The following is a 21233-nucleotide window of genomic DNA, read 5'->3' as shown; positions in this document are numbered from 1 at the left end:
GATATACAACCATAAAGGGAAACAAATTATACACTTATCTCAAAACCTAAAACTTTTTGAAACCATGACACTCGAAAGAGTTCAAATTTTGAGCCAGTCTGAATTTCAGGTTTGGGAATCTGAAGCACTTCTGATCTCAAGCACTTCAGGTAAGGTACAACCTGTACTAACTCAGGCTGCAATACGAAAGCACCTTGGATACATTATGCTAAGTGAAAAAGCCAGTTACACAGGACCACACATGATATGACTACATTTATATAAAATATCCAGAAGAGACAAATTCAGAGACACAGAGCTAAAAGGAGGGAAAACAGTGAAAGACTGCTAATAAATACATCTGGGTCTCTTTTCCTTTCACAATACATGATCTTATGCATTCCAGACAAGCACTCTACCATGGAGCCCAATCTGAGGTTTCTTTCGGTTAGGGGTAAAAAGATATTCTAAAACTTGACAATGGTGATGGCTGCACAGACCTAGGAATTTATTAAAGAACATTAAATTATACACTTTTAAAAGGACAATTTGTGTGGCACGTGTATTATATCAAAATAAATATTTGAAAAAATAAAAAGCACTGGGCTTTAGAGACAAATGCTGCATTAAAATCATATGTGAATAATTCGTTTCAGGGCACTCACTTTATCCAGTTGTAAATGGTCTAGAAGTTTTCTGAATCCATCACAGAATTCAAGGTGGTCCCAATAAACTGGATACTGCAACTGAAACAGCAATTTTAAAATTTATTTTAAGAACAATAAAAGTACAAATGCAACTCGTATCTAAAAAGTTTAGGACTCATGTGACAGAATTTCTCATTTGCTCAAGTTTTGTTTGCTTGTTTTGTTTTGTTGAGATGGGGTCTCGCTCTGCAGACCAGGCTGGCCTCAAACTTCCAGCGATCCTCCTGCCTCAGCCTCCCAAAGGCCAGGATTACAGGCATGCATCCCTATACTCAGCCTCATTTACTCAAGTTTTGCTTCTTTTTCAAAATATGTGAAAATAATCTAACTTCACATTTTACCTAACAGGCCAAATTTCATAAAGGCTAAAAAGTAAGCACACCCTAGCTATACTACGTGAATAACAATTCATTTCATACCAATTTCATTTCCAAATAGCTAAGAAAGTCTGAGGTTCAAGGGTGAGACAGAGCAAAGAAATGCTGTTTCCTTTTAAGGCCAATTTCATTCTGAACTGAGAAAATGATACTCAAAGAACTCAAGAGAACTGAAAATATAATCCATTCTGAGCTTCCTCTCTTTCCTTAAGGAGGTGTTCAATAAAATTTTCTTTTAATTGACTTAGTCATTCTATCTGATTTCTTGTACTTTTCAATTATTAACAAGAGAGCATGGTGCTGACTTTGAGGAACTGATTAATGCCGGCAAAGACAGGAAAAAGTACAACTCACACTCACTCCCGGGGACCTGGGCGTGTGCCCTCAGAATTCCTCTTTTTACACACAAAAAATTCACCAACACACTTGTTGTAATCTTAAGATTTGTCACTGAAAAAGATCACTAGAATAGACACTGCACTGTGAATAGGGGTACCTCTGGATTTGATGTAACATATTACTTTTATTGTTAAAATTCTGTTTGTGGATAAGATTTCCACCATTTGGAGACAAAACAGAGAACTGGTTCTTCTTAGCTGAGTATTTCAGTCAGATGACAGACTAAAAGAAAGGAAACATTTCCTCTCCTATCCCCACCTCCACTGCCTTTTTTTTTTTTTTTTTTTTTTTTGAGACAGGGTCTCATGAAATTGGCCTGGCTGGTTCAAACTTGCAATCCATCTGCCTCAGCCTCACATGTAGCTGGGATTACAGACATATGCCACCATGCTCAGCAAAAGGGGATACTTTTATGAAGGCTTTAATTTTAAAACATGCAAACCAGGCTAAGGATACACTCTCTTGTGTGCAAGTCCCTTCATTCAATTTCCAGCACCCCCCAAAAAAAAGATCCAAACCAAACACAGGTGAAAAGGTTGTGTGCAATTGAGCACACACGCACACATAAACACGACCACAAATAAAATGGGAAATCTGAATAAGCCTAATAAGTGTATTAGCGTCAGTATTCTAGTTGTGACACATTACTGTACTTCTGCACAATGTCACCATTAGCAAATCTAAGCACAGTGTAAATGAGATGTTTCTTTGCTGTATGTGGATTGCTGGGAATTGAACCTAGGGCCTGCCACATGCTAGGCAAGTGTGCTACCATTCAGTTATACTCCTAACCCATCTTGTTTCTGCTTTTCTATAGTCTGATATATTTTATTAGCACACTTACAGGAACACTACCAAAGACAAACCTCACTAAAAACATGTGCTTGGGCTACAGTTCTTGCCTTGCATGCACAAGACCCTGAGTTCAAGCCCCAGCACCACAAAAAAAAAAAAAAAAAGACAAAAAACCCCCATGTACTTGCGTGTAGTACAACTCACTTAGAAAAGTATAGAGAGTGGATAAAATCTACCATGTGGAAAAAAAATCTACCATATGGCATAAATGGTACAAACATTAGTTAGTTGCTGTATGAAATTAGTTTCTTTAAAAAAAATCCTCCACTGAGGATTTGGCTCAGTGAGGTAAGTGCCTGCTTGCACACACAAGGTCATGAGTTTGATCTCGTTCCAAAATAATAATAATAATAGTAATAATAAGTAAAATCCCAAAACTGCCATTGTCCAGAAAAATAATTTGCAATTGTTCTGAACCTGAACTGCTGCAACTTGTTCACTGAAACATTCTGACTTTTTGTCTCCACATTTAAATATCCACACACAAAGGAAAGTACAAAACTGTCAATACGTGAGTTCTATTTTTCCAGCTGCCATCATACACTTTTGATCTTACAGAAAAAAAAAAATTCAGACTACCAGTAACAGGAAGGGGAACTTTTTTTTCCTAAATGTTGGAATGCTTCACAAATTTGCATGTTGTCGCCATGCAGGAGCCATGCTAACCTTGGTACCATTCCAGCGTTAGTGCATGTGCTACTGAGGTGAGCATTCCATATTTCTTACAGATGCAGGTTTCTCCAATCGCCTCAACAAAAATTGAAATGAAAAAGATCCAAGTTCTTTTTAACTGCAAGGTACCAATAAACATCTAGTCCAGCTTCCAAACTTCTTGAGAATGAGCGTTTTAATCTTGGAGACAGGGGTGGAATCACTACTGGACTTTTGACTCAGAATATAGCAGAGGAAGGGAAACCTTTAGGACAAAATCTTACCAGGTAGCGGTGTCCCCTCCCTGGCTGCAGGGGTACAACACTTGCCCTCCTAGAATGTGAGTGCAGAGGAGGACGATGTAACCTAGCTGCAGGGTGGAGATAAGGCCACAGAGAGCCAACGTACTCCAAGAAACGGTGCTCTCTCCAAGGCAGGGCTGCCAGGAAGAGGACTTGGACTGGTTTGGAGCCACCCCAGTTTGTGCTAAGATCAGCAGAATTTTCAGCTACCATTCAAGACAGCGAGCAACCAGTGAGCAGCAGAACCCTCACAGAGAGTACAAAAAACACCCTAAGAGCCCAGGTCCCAGAGCTACTGTGGGCCCCAAAGCTAAATAAAGGCCCTTCCTTCCTGGGAAGACGCAAGCCCAAATTCTTCACCGACCTATGCTGTCACAGGCTTGGGTCGCAACCTACAGCGCCTTTCAGGCATGCACCTCTTTTCCTAAGAAGCTGAGCATGATCAACAGGAAATCAGACTGAGACCAAACTCAGCTGTAAAATAATGAGAAGCCAATAAGGGAAAACATTCTTAACCAAATGCTAAGGCAACGTGCTGACTGAAGACCCTGACCTCAAATGTTCAAGATTTCCATGAAAAGTCAGTTTTGCTGTCACCTGAGTTAGCCAATGCCTTTGTCTCCTGTTTCATGCTTCGCTTCTGGGAGCAGTGGAGGAAACACAGTCAGTAAGGGAAATGGAGGCGCAAGACTGAACTAGCTTCCTCCCTCACCACCAACTGGCTGTGTGACACAGGGGGAACCCTAAAACCACCTGGGCCTCTAGATCCCAAGATGCACACAGGGACAACATGTTTCCTGCCACTAGGAGCTGTGTGTCAGGAGAGGATACACAGAACAGCTGGGGACAGAGGTGGCTGCCTTGAGGTCTGTCCCCTCAAAATCTCTGGGTGCCTGTGCACACAGACCTGCAAAGGATCCGCCTCACACTTTAAAATAGGAAAACAGCCAGGCATGCTGGTATATACCTGTAATCTCAGCACTCTGGGAGGATGAGGCAGGAGGACCACGAGTTCAAGCCCAGCCCGGGCAACTTAGCGAGCCCCTGTCTTAAAATTAAAAATACTAGGGGGCGGGGGTGCAGCTCAGTGTGAAGGCTCCGGTTCAATCCCCAGTACCACCACAAAAAAAAAAAAAACCAATCTTACCTCAATTTAAGCAAACAGTGTTCGTTACTGTAGTTGATCAGAAATAGAAGCACAAACACCAAATCTGAATTCTATCACTGAAGTAGTAATACTTACAGCTATAACCCGGTAACCCCATCCAGTCAAAGCCAAAATCTGCCGGAAAAATACATCCGCTGTTCCGCTGACAGGAGGCAGAAATATGAGAGGACACCTGATACTTCGGGGACCCGCATCGTAGAGCGACCATATTTTACTGTCATCATCATCTACGATAATCTGGAGGAAAAGCACAAGGAAAAAGACAGGCCACCTCACGGCTCTGGTGTCGTTAGCTGAGACGATAATTTCACTGACAACCTTACTGCTGCAGCCTTACACACTGAGATCACAGCAGATCAGCTTGCACAATAAACCAGTTTAGTTTTCTTTTCTTTCTGAGTGCCAAAAGATGCCACAGAACTGCTTTATAAACTTCCTTGGGGTTGCTCTCTCTCTTGGTTCATTTCCTGTCCAACCTTGATAATAGGAAGAAGTGTATTTTGTGTGCTGTTAAACAGTAAAAGGCATCTCGCTTCTGGCTGCCTGTGGTGAGTGTGTGCGTGCGTGCATTTGGATGCACACAATGAGAGCACTTGCAGAGTCACCCTCTGGTGGCGCAGGCTCCAAACTGGCTGAGATGGGGGTGGGGGGGTACCTAGGGGTGAACAGGGGAGGCCACCAGATGCCAAGACCCCAGTTCCGGAAAGAAGCTTGGCAGAAACAGTTTCAGCCCAAGAGATGTTTTAGGGCCTTCTGATCCATAAAAAGCCTCAGGGAAGGAGGGAAACAGCAGCACCACTGTCCCAGGGGACTACAGAGTGGACACAAGGAAAAAACTGGCTTTTTGGGCAAACAGGGCAAGAACCATGTTAGAAATCTCCCTGACCTTGTGGTTCTGGACCCTCCAGGGAAAAAAGAGAGCAGGACATGCGCAAAGAAGTCAGGCGCTTGTTGGGCTGCATGAATCAGCCACAGTGACCATGTGCCACGTGGACATTTGCCAGTTCAAACCAATGCCTACCCACTGTTAGACTGCAAAAAGCCAAGGCCTGTGGACACTGTGCTCCGAGAGCTGCGAGCCGGCAGTACCAGGGACTCTGCCGAAGCACTGAGTGGGGGGCAGGGAGGGAGTCATTGCTGTCACCAGGACCAGGCAAGGCAAAGTTCAGAGGGGCCAAAAGATTTCCCTTTGGACTTTCTTGGGTTACAGACGGGGAAGCTGTATCTCATGCTCAAGCTTTTGACCTTTGTATTTTGCCCTTTACAGTTTTGCTTTTCCATCTATCATTCTGTTGTAACTGTGATTAAAAACATAACCCCCCCAAAATTCTCAATGCCCTTTGACAGTGGAAACAACAAACCCCAAACCTGTAGTAATAAAATAAGACCATCACATCTCTGAAATAGTCTAGGGAATTATTTCAGCGTTTCAGGCTGGGAGAAAAGTAACACAGATAGCATGTTCTGAAATAACAGACTCTGAAAAAGGACAGAGAAGCCATAAATACCTAAACATATTTACTGTAACTGAGTTCTCCTACAAAACACAGGACTGCATCTGTTTAAAATTTAAAATTGAGCACCACAAAATTAAAGCATGGTCAAATTCACTGACAGCTGAGAAAAATGGCATCAAAGAAACTACTTCCTATCACTACGTGTAAGAATATGTAGGTAAGTTTGGGTGTTGGAGCGCTTCTGCCAGGTTTGGGGGTGCACACCTATAATCCCAGCTACTCAGGAGGCAGAGACAGAAGGATCTCAGATTTGAGGCTAGCCTGGACAATTCAGTGAGATCCTGACTCAAAAATAAATAAATATGGGGCTGGGGATTTAGCTCAACGGCATAAGCGCCTGCCTTGCAAGTGTGTGGTCATGAGTTCGATCCCTGGTACTGATAAGACAAAAAAATTTTTAAATAAATAAATATAAGGCTGGGGATGTAGCTCGGTATTCCCCGGGGTTAATCCCCAGTGCAGCCACCCCAAAAACAAAAACAAAAAACAAAACAAAACAAAAACTGATCGTACGTGAAAACAGGAAAGAGGTGAACTTTATGCTCTGTAACCCAGTCACAGTATTGGTAAAACTCTTTCCTTTCATATTCTCAGCAGAGACACTGGCGGTTCAGGGGTGAAATTCTCAGACTCTCAGTAACTTCTTTTTTTAAGTGCTGGGATGGAACACAGAGCTGCATGAAGGCTTGGCAAGTACCCTCCCACTGAACCACAGCCCCTGTAACCTTACCCTCAAATATCACTAAGGCAAAGCATGGAAGTCACGCCCCAAAACCGGGTAAGAGTTTTACAAAGAAGGGGAGCAAAACTATACATACCTTTTTAAGGGGAACTGTGCTTCTAAACCAGTTATAATCAGGAGAGACTTTTATCTCTCCCATGATTAGCTGAGACGGAGGTTAACCCTGAAATAAAAGCAAGTCATGAATTTGTGTTTACATCAGAACTAAACGTACAGGCTGGGCTAGCTTTGCCAACAATACTTTAAAACCAAAGAAATTGGCCATTTTACCTTGTTAGTACACACTTAAAATTACAAAAAACAATTTGGTAAAATACTGTAATCATAGAGCCATGAGAAATAATGATTACAATCTCTTTAGTTCTTCTGGAAGAGGAATCTAGTGTAGACAATTTGCCTGACTTTCCACAGATCACATCCTAACACAAACTAGGAGGACACAGGAATCCTCTCTTGCCACAGTGCCTGCCCCAACTGCCAACTGTGGTGCCATCATCTTTTAACATGACCTTAAGAATGTATCTTAATAAAGATATTCCTAATTACAGGCAACAGTTCATGCTAAAGAAAGGTATTAAAATACTTGTTTCCAAATTAATTTACAATATCTCATAAACTTAACCCTAATGGATTCAGGAACTCACATGTAGTTAAGGGATAGGTAAATTTGCCATTTTTAGTGGTGTGATTAAACATTACATAAAAGTTGCTCTGGAAGATCAACAGTATAATACAGAAGGCACTAAACCTAGCAATAAAATATTTAGGGAAAAAAAGTAGAATTTTGTTAGCTTAGTGATCTCTAGTTTGTTTGTGTGGTTTTTTGGGGGTTGTTTTGTTTAGTGGTATGGGGCTTGAACCCAGAGCCCACACATGTAGGCAAGCACTCTACCCCTGAACTGATTTCTAGTTTTCACACGATGACCTTTGATAAGCCATGACTCCCTTTGGGCTTGTTTTCTCATGAGTTACCACTGTATTTCAGACCCTAGAATATTCTATGACACTGAGCAAACATCAGCTGGTGACCTACATCCTGAGGGGACTGAACTAGGTCCTCCGAGAGTCCCTCCTAACCCTGCCACCGATTACACATCTGCTTTTTGCTCCAGCATCTCTCTATGTTATGCCATACCAGGAACCAGAAATTCTAGTTCCTTATTTCAGATTCTTCCTGCCCACTCAGGAACTTCCAGCCATCCACTTGGGAGGATATAAATACTTGTCTTCTACTGCACAGGCAAGCCCCAGTGGCCCAACAGAGCTGAGCTGAGTTTGAGACTCCAGAACTGAACTCCTGGGCTGACTCTGAACTGTCATCATGGAAAAGGTTCTCGGACTGGCAGGGAGCAGGGGACACTAAACGGAACTCTTCCCCTTTCCGTGGCCAGCAGGATCTGTCCCCACAGGGACACAGGCCCTTAGCAGTCTCAACTGCTACCTTGAGGAGTGATTAAATCCCAGGAGACAGTAAATGCACAACATTAAACTCGATTTATAAGTACCATTATAATGCTTCTTCTCTCCAAACTAAAATAGTATCTTTAAAGTATTAAGGTGCTTAAAAGTACTAAGAAATTCACCAGCAATCTTATACTGAAAACCATAAATGAACTATTAGTCACACTACAAAGAAAAGCAATCTTTGCATAATCCATTTGATCTTAAAATATTAACATGTTTAAAAAATCAGCCATTTTTAACGATAGTCTTTCTCTAAATTGATAGTATTTCTCTAAATTGATTAAATGAAGGCAACTAGCACACTGAGTTAATTCTAGAATATTTTCTACCTGGGCAGGCTTGATATCCTTCCCTATCATCTAAACATTTCCTATTGGAGATATTTTCTATTATTGCATTTTCTAGAAACAATTACTCCACAGAAAGTTAAGAAAACATGTTAAGCAAATAAAATCTCCACAGATTTCCAAACCTTCTTTCTAATCAAAACTAAAAAGTTTGCTTTGAGAAGCAAAAAATTTGGGATGAGAAATTATTCATAATTTTGGAATCTTGTTACAAAGCATAAGCCAAATCGTATGAACACACTGGCACATAAACTCACTCACGCATCCACTTCTTCCCCACAGCAAGAAAAAAAAAGATGTTCCTTACCAACAGCCTCAGTACAATTCAACCATCTCAGTATGGTAACACGTTTCAGCTAACCTTGCTGGATGGAGAGATGCCACCCAACTATGACTAATTTTGTGCAGGGCCAAGTGATTTTAACACTTGTGCTAGTGGGGCAGTATTGAAAGGTGAGACACAAGCCAAATGTTGCATCTGACCAGCTGACATTGAGGAGGAAAAGTCTCCCTGCTGCAAAGGGAGAACAGCTGTGCACCATATGAAAAGGAAAGTCTGTTCTCTCTTTCATCCGATACCCGGCATACTTTTCCAAGTCACCCGAGAAACATTCTTCTATGGCACAGAAGGTGAACTGAGATTGTGACAAAACTGGCCAGGATTAAAATAAACATGTGGACGATGGATCCAACACTATGGGATCTCCCGTGATTCCGGGGTTCACAAAAACGAAAGCACTTTGTGCTGGCGAGTGAAGGGCCACGGAGATCAGCCTTCATCTTAAGGAAACCCTTTCTCTGGGGGTACTGCGACTCCCCTCTACTGCCAGACAACGAACATGCCAGTTAAGTCATGCCTGTCCTTTGAGGCTTCAACAGATTCTGCCAGTCCACAATCAAAGAAAGTACTTTCACAAACATTTCAACCATATAACCAGCTTAACGAGTCACGCATTTTGAACCCTTGATCCAATCTACAGTTGATTTACATATGCATAATACCTGCAAAAACAAAGTACTGGACCTCAAGAGTCTCTAGACAGTATAGTATAATTGGAGTACTTTTGGGGGGCCAGGAATTGAACATGGTCTGGGAAATGCTAAGCCTCCTTTTTACGACTGAGTCCACCCCCAGGTCCACAGCTGCCTTTTTAATGCAAGGGTCCAACCCTCCCGACCCGACCTACTACTACCCTTTCCACGGTTCCCTCCAGGAAGATCAACCCCTTTTTCTCTTCATCATCTATAAACTTCGTAGAAGAAAAGCTGCCTACTTGGCAAGTCTCCTGTAACACTTTTCTTGAGCTTTTGGATATCTGGACGCCGCTATCATGTTACTTTCTTGTTCTGCGGACTCCTTGTTCCGAGAGGAGCTGAACCATTACAGGTGAGACAAAGAAGCAGCGAAAGCCACTGACTTACAACTCCCCAGGCAAAAAGAGGAAAAGCCGGACCTTCTGGTCCTGTGACTTTTCTGAAACCTCACCCTGGCCTGTGCTCAGCAATGACACAGACATTTGTTACTTTCGGGCTGAGATCCAGTCTCCAAAACTGAGCTCTCCCCGACTGTTCTTAAAGTTTACTGAAATAAAACGTTTCGGGGCCACGGCCCCAGAACCTTAGCATAGACCTACACTGGGGGCCCTGATTAGGGATCCTGGGCCCCCAAACTGAGCCCTCCGAGCCCAGCACTCGTCCCCTTGGTGACAACCACACAAAGGTGGGGCCTCAGGCACCCCGACCACCCTCACTAACCCAGACGTGGCCACACACACACACACACACACACACACACAGATGTGCGATCACGTGCAGGATCACATGGACCGGCCCACTTGTGGGCTACGGTCACAAAGTCATACCCGGCCGAGGCAGCCGCGCATGCTCCTTACACACCCCCTGCAACCCCGAACACCCACATGCCGGCTTCCGGGGGCCTCGCCCACCCCTCACCTGCGTGGCCACCCCCACGTCCCCTTCCCGCCTGCCGTGGGCGGCTCCGGGCAGCTCCGGTGCGGGTGACACCGGCGGCCGGAGCAGAACGCCGAGGGCCCGCAAGCCACGGTGGGGGCACACGGGAGGTCGGCCTCGGAGGGGCGGGGCGCGCGGCCGAGCTGCCCGGGCCGCCGCACTCCCAACTCCCGAGCCGTCCGCTCCCGCTTCCGGGTTTGAAGGGGGTGGGGCCACGTCACGAGGAAGGGGCGGGGCTGCGCCTGGGCGGTCACTATGGCGACCGGGAGGTGGCGGAACCTGGAATGAGCGTCTCCAGGCGCCCTGAGTAGCTGCGGTTGAGCGACCTGGCAGCGCTAGAAGAGATTCGAGTCACATCTATGTCAGCTCCAGCGCACCTGTCTGACCTGGGCACCCGGGAGAAAGTTATGACTATGGAAGAAAGAGGCGCTTTACCGGGAATGGTGATGCACGCCTGAAAACCCAGCACTTGGGAGGCTAAAGCTGGAGGATCGCTGGGATTTCGAGGCCACCCTGGACTACGTAGTGAAACCTTGTCTCAAAAAATAACTAAATAACAAGGGGATGCTAGGGCTTTGGGGACCTGCTTCTGCCTTGAGCTCCTCGTGGAAAGACTTGAGGGGACACCTTTGGCTTCTGAGCTTTGATGAATAGGTCTATTTTCTTGCTAGGGTTTTTTGCTTTGGCACAACCAGGAACGCTCTCCGCAGTCCTCCACTCAGAACCCCCACCTTCCTTTCCAGTCAGGTGCTGACGTCTTTGTGAGGAGGTCTGGGAACAAATTCCTACGCCCCGCCTTTCTTACCACAGGGCTTGGCCTGAGACGCACATCCTTTACCTGCAGGTGCAGAGAATGTTAATACATTTAAAATCGTTTGTTCTTAAGCACGATGTTGCAGCCATCAGGTCTCCTTTCTTTGTGAAACATTTCCACGTATAAGTTTGTTTTTTTTTTTTTTTTTTTTTTTGTCTATTTGAGACAGGATCTATCTACGTAGTTCAGGCTGGCTTTGAGCTCACTTTGTAGTCCAGGCTGGTCGATCTTCCAGCGATCCTCCTGCCTCAGCTTCCCAAGTGCTGGGTTTACAAGCGTGTGCCACCACACTCGGCTGCATATATAAGACTGAGTAACGTATAAATCTTGATTGAAGTTTTTAGGAATCCTGGAACAAGCTCCTGCTGTAAATGCCTTTCTGCAATGTTTAAGGGAAAATTTATACACTGTTAAAAGGCCTGTGGGACCGGAGGTTTAGCTCAGCGGCGTAAGTGCCTGCTTGGCAATGTGAGGTCGTGAGTTAAAAAAAAAAGAAAGAAAAGGCCTGTGGTCTTTGCCCAAACCCTGGCAACCGTTTATGGGTTTAAGGTCAGGGTAAATTCCAATTAAACTGTATCCTTACTCATGACCTCTGTCCTGTGGCTCAGGGGCCTTTATTCCAGTCTACACCTTGGATAACTCCTAAATGCATTTTCCAACACCATGGTGAGACATGTACCTATTTTTCCCCATATCACCTCTTTGGGAGAAGCCATGAGTCAGTCATAGGAAGTGATCCTGATAGTGAGGATTCAGCCCAGGGTCTTCATACACCTGTACCTCTAGAACTTTTTTCAAAATTTCATTAGGGTCTCACTAAATCACAAAGTTGCCTGCTACACTCAAATTTACAATCCTCCTGCCTCAGTCTCCCGGCGTGCTAGAATTACAACTTGTGCCACTGCTTCCAGCCAAGAAATGATACTAAATCTTAGTGTAGCAATCTAGGTATGACTGAAAAATATGGTTAACATTGAAAATTTTTTAATTATTACAATAAAAGACACGTTGCCTTTACTCTCCCTCAAAATACCTCCCCTCCCAGCTTTGAATACTCTCATCCCTTCATTTTTGCCACTTCCTGAAGCACTTGTAGAAATCTTTTGTATCTTTAGTTGTGTTGTGTTGGCTGGCTCTGTGTACTGAATTGATTCAAGACATTTTCTATTCCAGGTCATAGTGACTTTGAGAAAGAGCCTGAAGGCATAGAAGGTCAGATTTGGTAAATACGGTAGATGAGGACACACTATTTTTATGAGCCAGCCTTTTCATTGGTTGGCACTTGTATTTCTGTATTTTTAGTCACACTTCATGAAGACATTCACAAAAGAGAACTTTCAGAACTGCTTCAGAAAGCACCAGGAATGACAGGTAAGTGTGTATGAGGCAAGGAAGATTTTGAAGAGGTTTTCAATGTATCTTTTACTGTAATAACTTTTTCAAATTTAAACATTTAGTGTGTATTTTGATCACCTCTCGCAGATGCGTGAGACATTTCTCTTAACATATTAATACTGGGAAACTTTTCTCAAAAATTTGGACTAGTTGAGCAAGTGGAGTAACTGCAAGTGGCTTAGTGTATGGAATAATTGTCAAGCCAGTGGGTGGTTGTAAAACAGCTGATGTAGCTTAGTCATAGAGCACTTGCCTAGCTAGTGAGAGACTGTGGGTTCCATCCCTAAGCAGAGAAGAAAAGTCATTGTGGACACTCCTGGCACTGGTTATCAATCTCTCCAGGCAGACTGGGAGCTTTACTATAGAGGAAAGAGAACAAGTGACCAACCCATGCCTTCGCACATGATCTGGCCATAAATGTATACTGAATTAATAAGGGATAAATCAGTCTATTCCTAAAACTCTCTCTTAGACCCCCAAACCCCTGTCACTTTAGTAACAAGGCCGAAATCATAGGTATACCTGTATAGATAAGTGTGATAGTAATTTTTTGCTTAACTGTTGATACTAAAGATGAAGTGTTGGGCTGGGGATTTAGCTCAGCAGCATAAGCACCTGCCTGGCAAGCACCAGGTCATGAGTTTGATCCCTGGTACCAGGAAAAAAAAAAAGATACAGTGTAGGTATGCTTTGTTACATATCTATTTGTACCACAACATAAAAGACCAAACCAAAAATAATGACTGCTTTTTCTTTAAAAAAAAAAAAAAGCCTCCACAGTCATGTGTGTGCCCTCAGGGGTTCCATAACACATACCAAGTGCACTGACCACTCCCTGGCCCTAACAAGGAACCTTTGATAGCTGTGATTCCAGCTGTCTTGAAATGCACAAGTGCAGGCAGCAAGCAACAGGCCCAGGCAGGCAGACCTGGTGGGCAAAGCGCTAGGAATCTGCAGCTGTCCTGGCTGGGGTCAGCCAGCTGGTTCCCCAAGCACCTCGTCCCGTGGGAAAACCTCCCTAAAAACCAGGCATGTTCACAGATACTGCCATGTACACCAAGCAAAAGCAAACAGATGTCCAGCTGGCCCGCTGCCCAAACCCAATTTTGTTCCTCTTAGTTGAATTTTTTTTTGTTTTTCGGGGATCAAACTCACGACCTCACACTTGCCAGGCAGGCACTTATGCCACTGAGCTACCCTGGCTCCTAGTTGAACTTTTGACAAGATAATAATTATTTTAAAACACACATACAAAGGAATCCTAAATAACCTCTCTGTACGTATGTGCATACATGAATGTACTATTTTTATGTGTTGAGAAAAATAAACACAGACTTACACACACCTCAAGGCTCTACTCAGCTATCTGATGGCCCCATGTACTTTAGCTCTATTAACTGCCTGTGGGTGCCCCAGCAGCCCTGGTGTCTCAGGCCCCTAGACTTTTGTATGCACTCTTCCCTCCACCCAAACTGCCTCCCTGCCCTGGAGTCACTGTTGTGAATTCCCCTCACTTATGATCCAGAAACACTAGATTTTTCAGACGAATGCCAACTCTTCCAATATCCTTCTTTTAAAAGCTTCCTATAAGCTGGTGCTATGGTGCACACCTGTAATCCCAGCACTCGGGAGACTGAGGCAGGAGGATTGTTGTGTTTGAGACCAGCCTGGGCTACAAAGTGAGCTCAAGGCTGGCCTGAACTACATAGTGAGATAAAGATAAATAAATAGATACTCAAAAAGATACATAAATAAATACTTCCTATGTACAACTGACTGCACTGTGAACCAAATCATGCACAGCCCCAGGATTAAAAAGAAAAAGAAAAAAAAGCACTGCTTCCTCCTCAAGTCTGTGCCATGCTGCATGGATTACATGGAGGGGAGGGGAGGGGAGGAGAGGCGAGGAGAGGACCCGCTCTTACTGCTGTGGTGCAAAGGTTATTTGATGAGTATGGCAGCAAGCAGACTGCTACATCTAGACATTCTGATTTCCCCAGCAGGAACATGAGCTTAGAGAGGATGTAAATGTTCAGTAAAAATCAAGTATGAAACAGTAAAACACTTTCACATGGTCCGTCGGTGGTGCCGAAACTCTCCATTTAAACTTAACAACCAAAATCTCTCACTTCTATGGCAAATATCTTCTGAATCATTTTCCCCCATCCATGTGACATGTGACTATGGCAGATCTTTACTTTTCCAACCTTCTAACAAAGTTTCCAGCCCAGGCCTTATCCAATGTCTCTTCCATACCATTGTGAAAGTTAACTTTCCAAAAAGCAAATCCGGTCACATCCGTTAAATCCGTAACGTGCACGATGAAGGCTCATACTTTCTGCTATCAAAGCTTTCCATGTCATCCTATTCCATTTCTATCATCACCTGCAAGTTTTTTCCCAAAAGAATGCCCTCTTTCCCCACCCCATCTTTAACATGCTATTTGTTTCTCTCCCATGATCCATTGTCAGGGTTCCCCCAAGCAACTATATATACAACTCTAAGTATAAAACTCATAAACAACAAATTCATGGTATCACTGTCTTGGTTACTTTTCTCTCATTGCTGGGACAAAATACCCAACACCCAAAATGAAGGAAGGAAAGGGTTATTTAGCTCACAGTTTGTGGAGGTTTCAGTCCATAATGAGCTGGCTCCAAGACAGGGTAGCATGGCACCAGGGCGGTACTTCCAGGCAGCAAAAGATATAGCAAAGCAGCCAGAGCAGAGGGTGGGGAGAGCACACTTCTTCTTCTCCCTTATACTGTATGCAGGCTGGACACAGAGTGGACACAGCACTCATACCACCAATCCCAGCACTGGACAATGAACCAATCACAAACTCTAGATTCAACCACCTTTGAAAGCCCCTGGTGACACGAGACTTTGGGGGGGGACATCCTGACACAACCCCTAACATTCCACCCCAGCTCAAAGATTCATACACATCCCTTATGTTAAAGACATTTAGTCCACCTGCAAGAGCTGCCAAAATCCTAAGTTTTAGCATTGCTGAAATGTCCAAGTCCCAAGTTTTCTCTGAAATAAAGGCAAACTTTTAGCTATAACCCCATGTACAAATGAAAAGAAAGTTAAACACTTTCAACATTCAATGGCACAAGATAAACATTTTCATCTCAAAAGTTACAAACAGGAGGCTACAAAGGATGGGGACAAATAAAAGTTCAAAATCCAGCAGGGCAAACATTAAGTCCTGTAGTTGGGGGTCCAGCATCTTAAGTAATCTCTGGCAAACTGTAAACAACAAAACACGTATGTGACTTTGCCCCTGTGGCACTTCTGGTGATTGTAGCTCCCAGAGCTTCTCTCTTGGGCTGGCTTTGCTCCCTCCTTGCAGGTTTCATTAGCCAAACCATTCTCGTGGGCTTTCCCAAACTGCTGGGATCTCCATGGCACCTTTGGCTTGACACTCACAGCTTCACACACTGTCTTCTCAGGGGCACACTGCTTGGGCTCCCAGGCCTTTTGAAACAAGGGTGGATGCTGCCTTAACCTCAGAACCCTTGCATTCTGTACACACCTAAAACCAGCACCATGTGGATGATGCCAAGCACTGCTGCCAGCTGGAGCAGTAGCCAGGCTTACCTCTCTCTTGGTTGTAGGGGTCTAGTGCATGGATCACTGAACATTCTGAACCTATTGTGAGGAACAAATTTTCCATGCCACCATCATTTTAGAATCTCATGTGGCTGCTGCCATTATAGAACATGGCACTCTGCAGCTTTCTCTTAAAGCAGTCTTTCACTTCTGCAGTTTTGAGGCTACAAAGTGTTGAGATATGCTGCCTCTCTTGATGCCCCCAAGGGCTCTATCTTTGAGTCCACAGCTTTATTGGAGCATTCTTTCTGACCAAACTCACAATGTTTTAAATCATCCTGCTGGGCTCTTTGCTCTTGATTCTCAACAAAGATCTGGCTAAAGGCCCCCAACATTAGCCATGCCTCAACATTAGACTGTCTTGAAATTTCTTCTACCAGATTGATTAGTCCACTACCCTTAATCTTAAGTCTCAGGCAAAAAGTCTGTGAACATGAGCAAAATAGAGACAAACTTTTTGCCAAATTATAACACATCATCTGGAGTCTAGCACCCAATGCAGTAACCCTCAGCACAAACCTCTCAAGCCTGGTCTTTACTGGCAGGATTCATATCAGCCTTCTGGTCTTCTGAGCTCTGATCAGAATCTCCCGTACAGAACAACCTGAGCTGTTCCAGTGCTACTCTTTCAGGTGACATCTTTGAACCTTCCCAAACTTTCCCAAAGATTCTTGAACCACATGGTTAGGCATAGTCACAGCAATGACCCCACTATCAGCACCAAATTGTAGCTTGGTTACTTTTCTTTTGTTGTTGGGACAAAATACCTGATGCCCAAAATGAAGGAAGGAAAATGTTATTTAGCTCACAGTTTGTGGAGGTTTCAGTCCATAATCAGCTAGCTCCAAGGCAGGCTAGCATGGCATAGGGCAATACTTCCAGGCAGCAGAAGATAGCAAAGCAACAAGAACAAGAGGTGGGGACAGTATGCCTCTTTTACTTTCTTATACTGTATGCAGGCAGGCAGCGGGTATAGCACTCACACTGCCAATCCCAGCACTAGACAATGAACCAATCACAAACTCTAGTTTCAGCTACCTTTGAAAGCCCCCCATGACTGCCTGAGGCTTTGGAGGGTACATCAAGACACAAACCGTAATAATCAAGAACAGCAACAGAAGAGCAGTCATGCTTCCCTCATCCAAATGAAGAATCACCATCTCTAAGACCCCTTGTGAGAGTACCATTTCCCGAGCTTGGTGGTGTGTGCCTAAAATCCCGGCACTCAGAAGACTGAGGAAGGAAGATTGTGAGTTTGAGGTCAGACTGGGCTACACAGCAAGTTCAAGGTCAAATCTAAACTACACAGCAAGACCTTGTCTCAGCAAGTGCTCAACAAAAAGAAAAAAAGATAAGTGTTCTTAAAGCCTCTATGTATCTGCTCGTGCTAAGCTGCCACTCTTAATCTGCCTAGTGAACTCACCCTCTGGAGCTTCAGTTTACCTCCTGTGGAAAGTCTCCACTGGCTGCCCAAAGGCCATTAGCACTTCCGTTATGTGTTCATCACAGCATTTATACCTGGGATGTGTTCACCTCCCCATTAGGTTGAAGATGCCAAATATTCAATAAATAAATTCAGTAATGTGGCTGGATACAAAATCAATACTCAGAAATCAATAGCATTCCTATACACGAACAACAAAATTACAGAGAGGGAAATAAGAGAAACTGGACTATTCACATTAGCAAGCAAAAAAATGAAATATTTAGGAATTACTCTTACGAAAGAAGTGAAAGACTTATACAGTGAAAATTATAATACACTGAAAAAGGAAATTGAAGATGATCTCAGAAAATGGAAAGACATCCCTTGCTCATGGATAGGAAGAACAAACATTGTGAAAATGGCCATTCTCCCAAAACTGTTATACAGATTCAATGCAATCCCAATAGAAATACCATCAACACACCTTATAAATCTAGAGAAATCACTCCTAAATTTCATCTGGAACCAGAAGAGACCTAGAATCGCAAAGGCAATTCTAAGCAGCAAAGACAAAGCAGGAGGCATCACAATCCCTGACTTGAAGTTATACTACAAAGCAACAGTAGTAAAATCAACATGGTATTGGAATCAAAACAGAGCCGAAGATCAGTGGAATAGATTAGAAGATACAACCACAACTACGAACACACTCAACCAACTTATCTTTGATAAAGGAGCCAAGCAGGTTCACTGGAAGAATGACAGTCTCTTTAATAAATGGTGCTGGAAAAACTGGCTCTCCATTTGCCGAAAGCTGAAGCTAGACCCATGTCTATCACCATGTACTAAATTAAAATCTAAATGGGTCAAAGATCTGAATATTAAAACAGAAACACTAAATCTATTGGAAGACAAATTAGGTAGAAACCTTGGAGACATAGGAGTAGGTAAAGAATTCATGAACAGGACTCAAACCGCACGGGAAATACTTCCCAGAATCAATAACTGGGACCACTTCTTATTAAAAAGTTTCTGCATGTCAAAAGAAAACTCCAGCATAGTGAAAAGAAAACCCACAAACTGGGAAAAGATTTTAGTGAACTCTCTCTCAGACAAGGGCCTCTTGTCTAAAACATATAAAGAATTAAAAAAACTCAGACCTCCAAAATTCAAAGATCCAATCCAAAAATGGGCATCTGAGATGAATACGCAATTCTCAGATGAAGAAATGCAAATGGCAAATAAATACATGAAAAAATGCTCATCATCATTGGTCATTAGAGAAATGCAAATTAAAACCACACTGAGATACCATCTCACTCCTGAAAGAATGGCAAGGATCAAGAAAACCGACAACAAATGCTGGAGAGGCTGTGGGGAAAAAGGAACTCTCCTGCACTGCTGGTGGGAGTGTAGACTGGTACAGCCTTTGTGGAGATCTGTCTGGAGATTTCTCAAAAAGTTGGGACTGGAAATCCCATTTATTCCAGCTATTCCACTTCTAGGCATATTCCCAGAAGAACTGAAAGCATCATACCACAGTGATATATGTGCACCTATGTTTATAGCAGCACAATTTGTAATCGCCAGATCTTGGAAACAACCCAAGTGTCCATCAGCTGAGGAATGGATAAAAAAGTTGTGGTATTTCTATACAATGGAGTATTATTCAGCTATAAAGAAGGATCACATTGAGATATTTATCAATAAATGGGCGCAGCTTGAGACCATACTCATAAGTGAAATAAATCAATCTCGCATGTGTGAATACCGAATAGTTTCCCTAATGTAAGTAATGATTCAAATATATAAAAATATGTGGTAATCATGATTCCCCATTAGGTGGCCTTGGAGCCTTATAAAGTTTTCACTCATTAATTAGAAAGGCTTTATTCTGGGCTTCTTGATTTGAAAATATTTGAAGCTATAGTATATGAAGTTTTATCCAAATATATCAAGGAAAAAGACACTATGGTAACTACTATTAAGTCAGGTTATATGGTGGTGAAGTACTAGGTTGTTGAAACAGTCATGCTGTGACCTCTATTGTTATACTGTTATGTCCTGTTTTATCTCAATCTCCCCCTTATTGTTTTAAAAAAATTATTTAGTCATTTCTTATGTTTGTCTTAATTAAAGAAAAAATTCAAAAAATTAGGATATATAAATAATAACTCTTTTTGATTTCCTATTAACTTGTTTTGAAGTCCTGTAGTACTCCCATGATCTTGTTTTGACTGATTAGACTCTGTTCCATTCTATATGGTAGTATCAAGTTTGAAGACATAGGCAACTACTTTGAAGACAATAAGATTCACTAAGATACCCATTCTGGTTTGACTATTGTCTTCTTTGGAAGTCCTGTAATGTTTACAATGCCTAAGTTTTATTGGTCTTGTTCTCTACTGTTTTGTCCAACTTTATAATATCTAATGAGATAGACAAGTCTTTTTAAGGAAACAAGGGACGTTGATAACCATTGTTGATAAACTTGTACTCTGTTCTACATCATGTGCTATGTCTATCCTTGGTATTGACTGACAGCTTTGTTTTGCCATATTTGACTGTATTCTTCCCCCCCCCCCCAAAAAAAGTAATAAGCACTAAGGAGTAATAAAATCCAAAGTGCGTGAATTTTGTTGTAAAAAAGAGAGGGGAAAAAAAAAAAAAGAAAAAGAGCTCTAACGGATATAACAGCAAGTATGTTTAGGGGTGTTAAATAGCTGACTGTATCAATGTTTTTGGATCATTGAACACAGCTGTTTGCAGTCTACCTGTTTGAATGTCCACCTTGTATTCTTTGATACTGTGATTTGAGGAACTATTTTCAAGATGATAATATGTAATATACTAACAGGTGATTTCTTACTGTTATGTTTTTTTTTGTTTGTTTGTTTTGTTTTTTTTTTGTTTTGTTTTGTTTTTTTGTAGTTCTGTATTACGTGTACCCTTACACCGCTTTGGTTTGTTTTGTGTTTTTCTCTTTTTCCTCTTAAAAAAAAAAAAAGATGCCAAATATTAATCTCTGAATCTCTAGCAATCAGCATGGAGGCCAGTTACTCTTAAGTGCTCCATAACCATGATGCCTAGACTGCCTGGTTTGTCTGAGAGTCCAGCCTTTGCCTTCTGTGTGGAGGGAATTATCCTAAACACTTCCTGTTACTCATGAAACTGTCCTAATTTAGATCACCTTACCAGTGAACACTGGAATGAACAGATAAACTGTAGGCAGGAAAGGCTGACAAAAAGACTCAAACGCCAGGCATGGTGATAGCACACTCCTGTAATCCCACCACTCAAGAAGCTGAGACAGGAGGACTGCTGTGAGTTGGAGGCCAGCCTAGGCTACACAGTAAATTTATGGCCAGCCTGAATACACAGTAAATTTATGGCCACAGTAAATTTATGGCCAGACATGGTGATACACTGTCTCCAAAATAAATAAATAGACAGACTCTCAACCAAACAGCAGTGCCACAACTCTTTCTCAACTGCTTTCTT

General features: G+C 42.7%; 1 protein-coding gene across 6 annotated transcripts in view; it reads right to left on the bottom strand.

Annotated features, from left to right (window-relative positions):
• Positions 1 to 10678, bottom strand: part of Spg21 (SPG21 abhydrolase domain containing, maspardin) — a 53314-nt gene extending 42636 nt beyond the window's left edge. For 2 of the 6 annotated variants that reach the window (XM_004999995.4, XM_063254245.1), the window contains exons 1-4: positions 10462 to 10677; positions 6774 to 6860; positions 4514 to 4675; positions 645 to 725 (exon numbers count right to left, since the gene is read on the bottom strand). In XM_004999995.4, coding sequence (XP_005000052.1) covers positions 645 to 725; positions 4514 to 4675; positions 6774 to 6836 — 306 coding nt within the window. In that variant the 5' untranslated portion in view covers positions 6837 to 6860; positions 10462 to 10677. Of the gene's footprint in view, positions 1 to 644; positions 726 to 4513; positions 4676 to 6773; positions 6861 to 8815; positions 8838 to 9782; positions 9965 to 10461 lie in introns of those variants that run through there. The other 4 variants (XM_063254244.1, XM_003462047.5, XM_013159781.3 and 1 more) reach the window with 4 other exon arrangements.
• Between the last annotated feature and the right edge of the window lie 10555 nt (positions 10679 to 21233).

This window comes from Cavia porcellus, unplaced genomic scaffold (assembly GCF_034190915.1).
Source record: "Cavia porcellus strain 051 isolate PalLab524CR breed Dunkin Hartley unplaced genomic scaffold, mCavPor4.1 scaffold_8, whole genome shotgun sequence".
NCBI classification, from domain to species: domain Eukaryota; kingdom Metazoa; phylum Chordata; class Mammalia; order Rodentia; family Caviidae; genus Cavia; species Cavia porcellus.
This window is presented reverse-complemented; position numbering and strand designations above follow the sequence as displayed.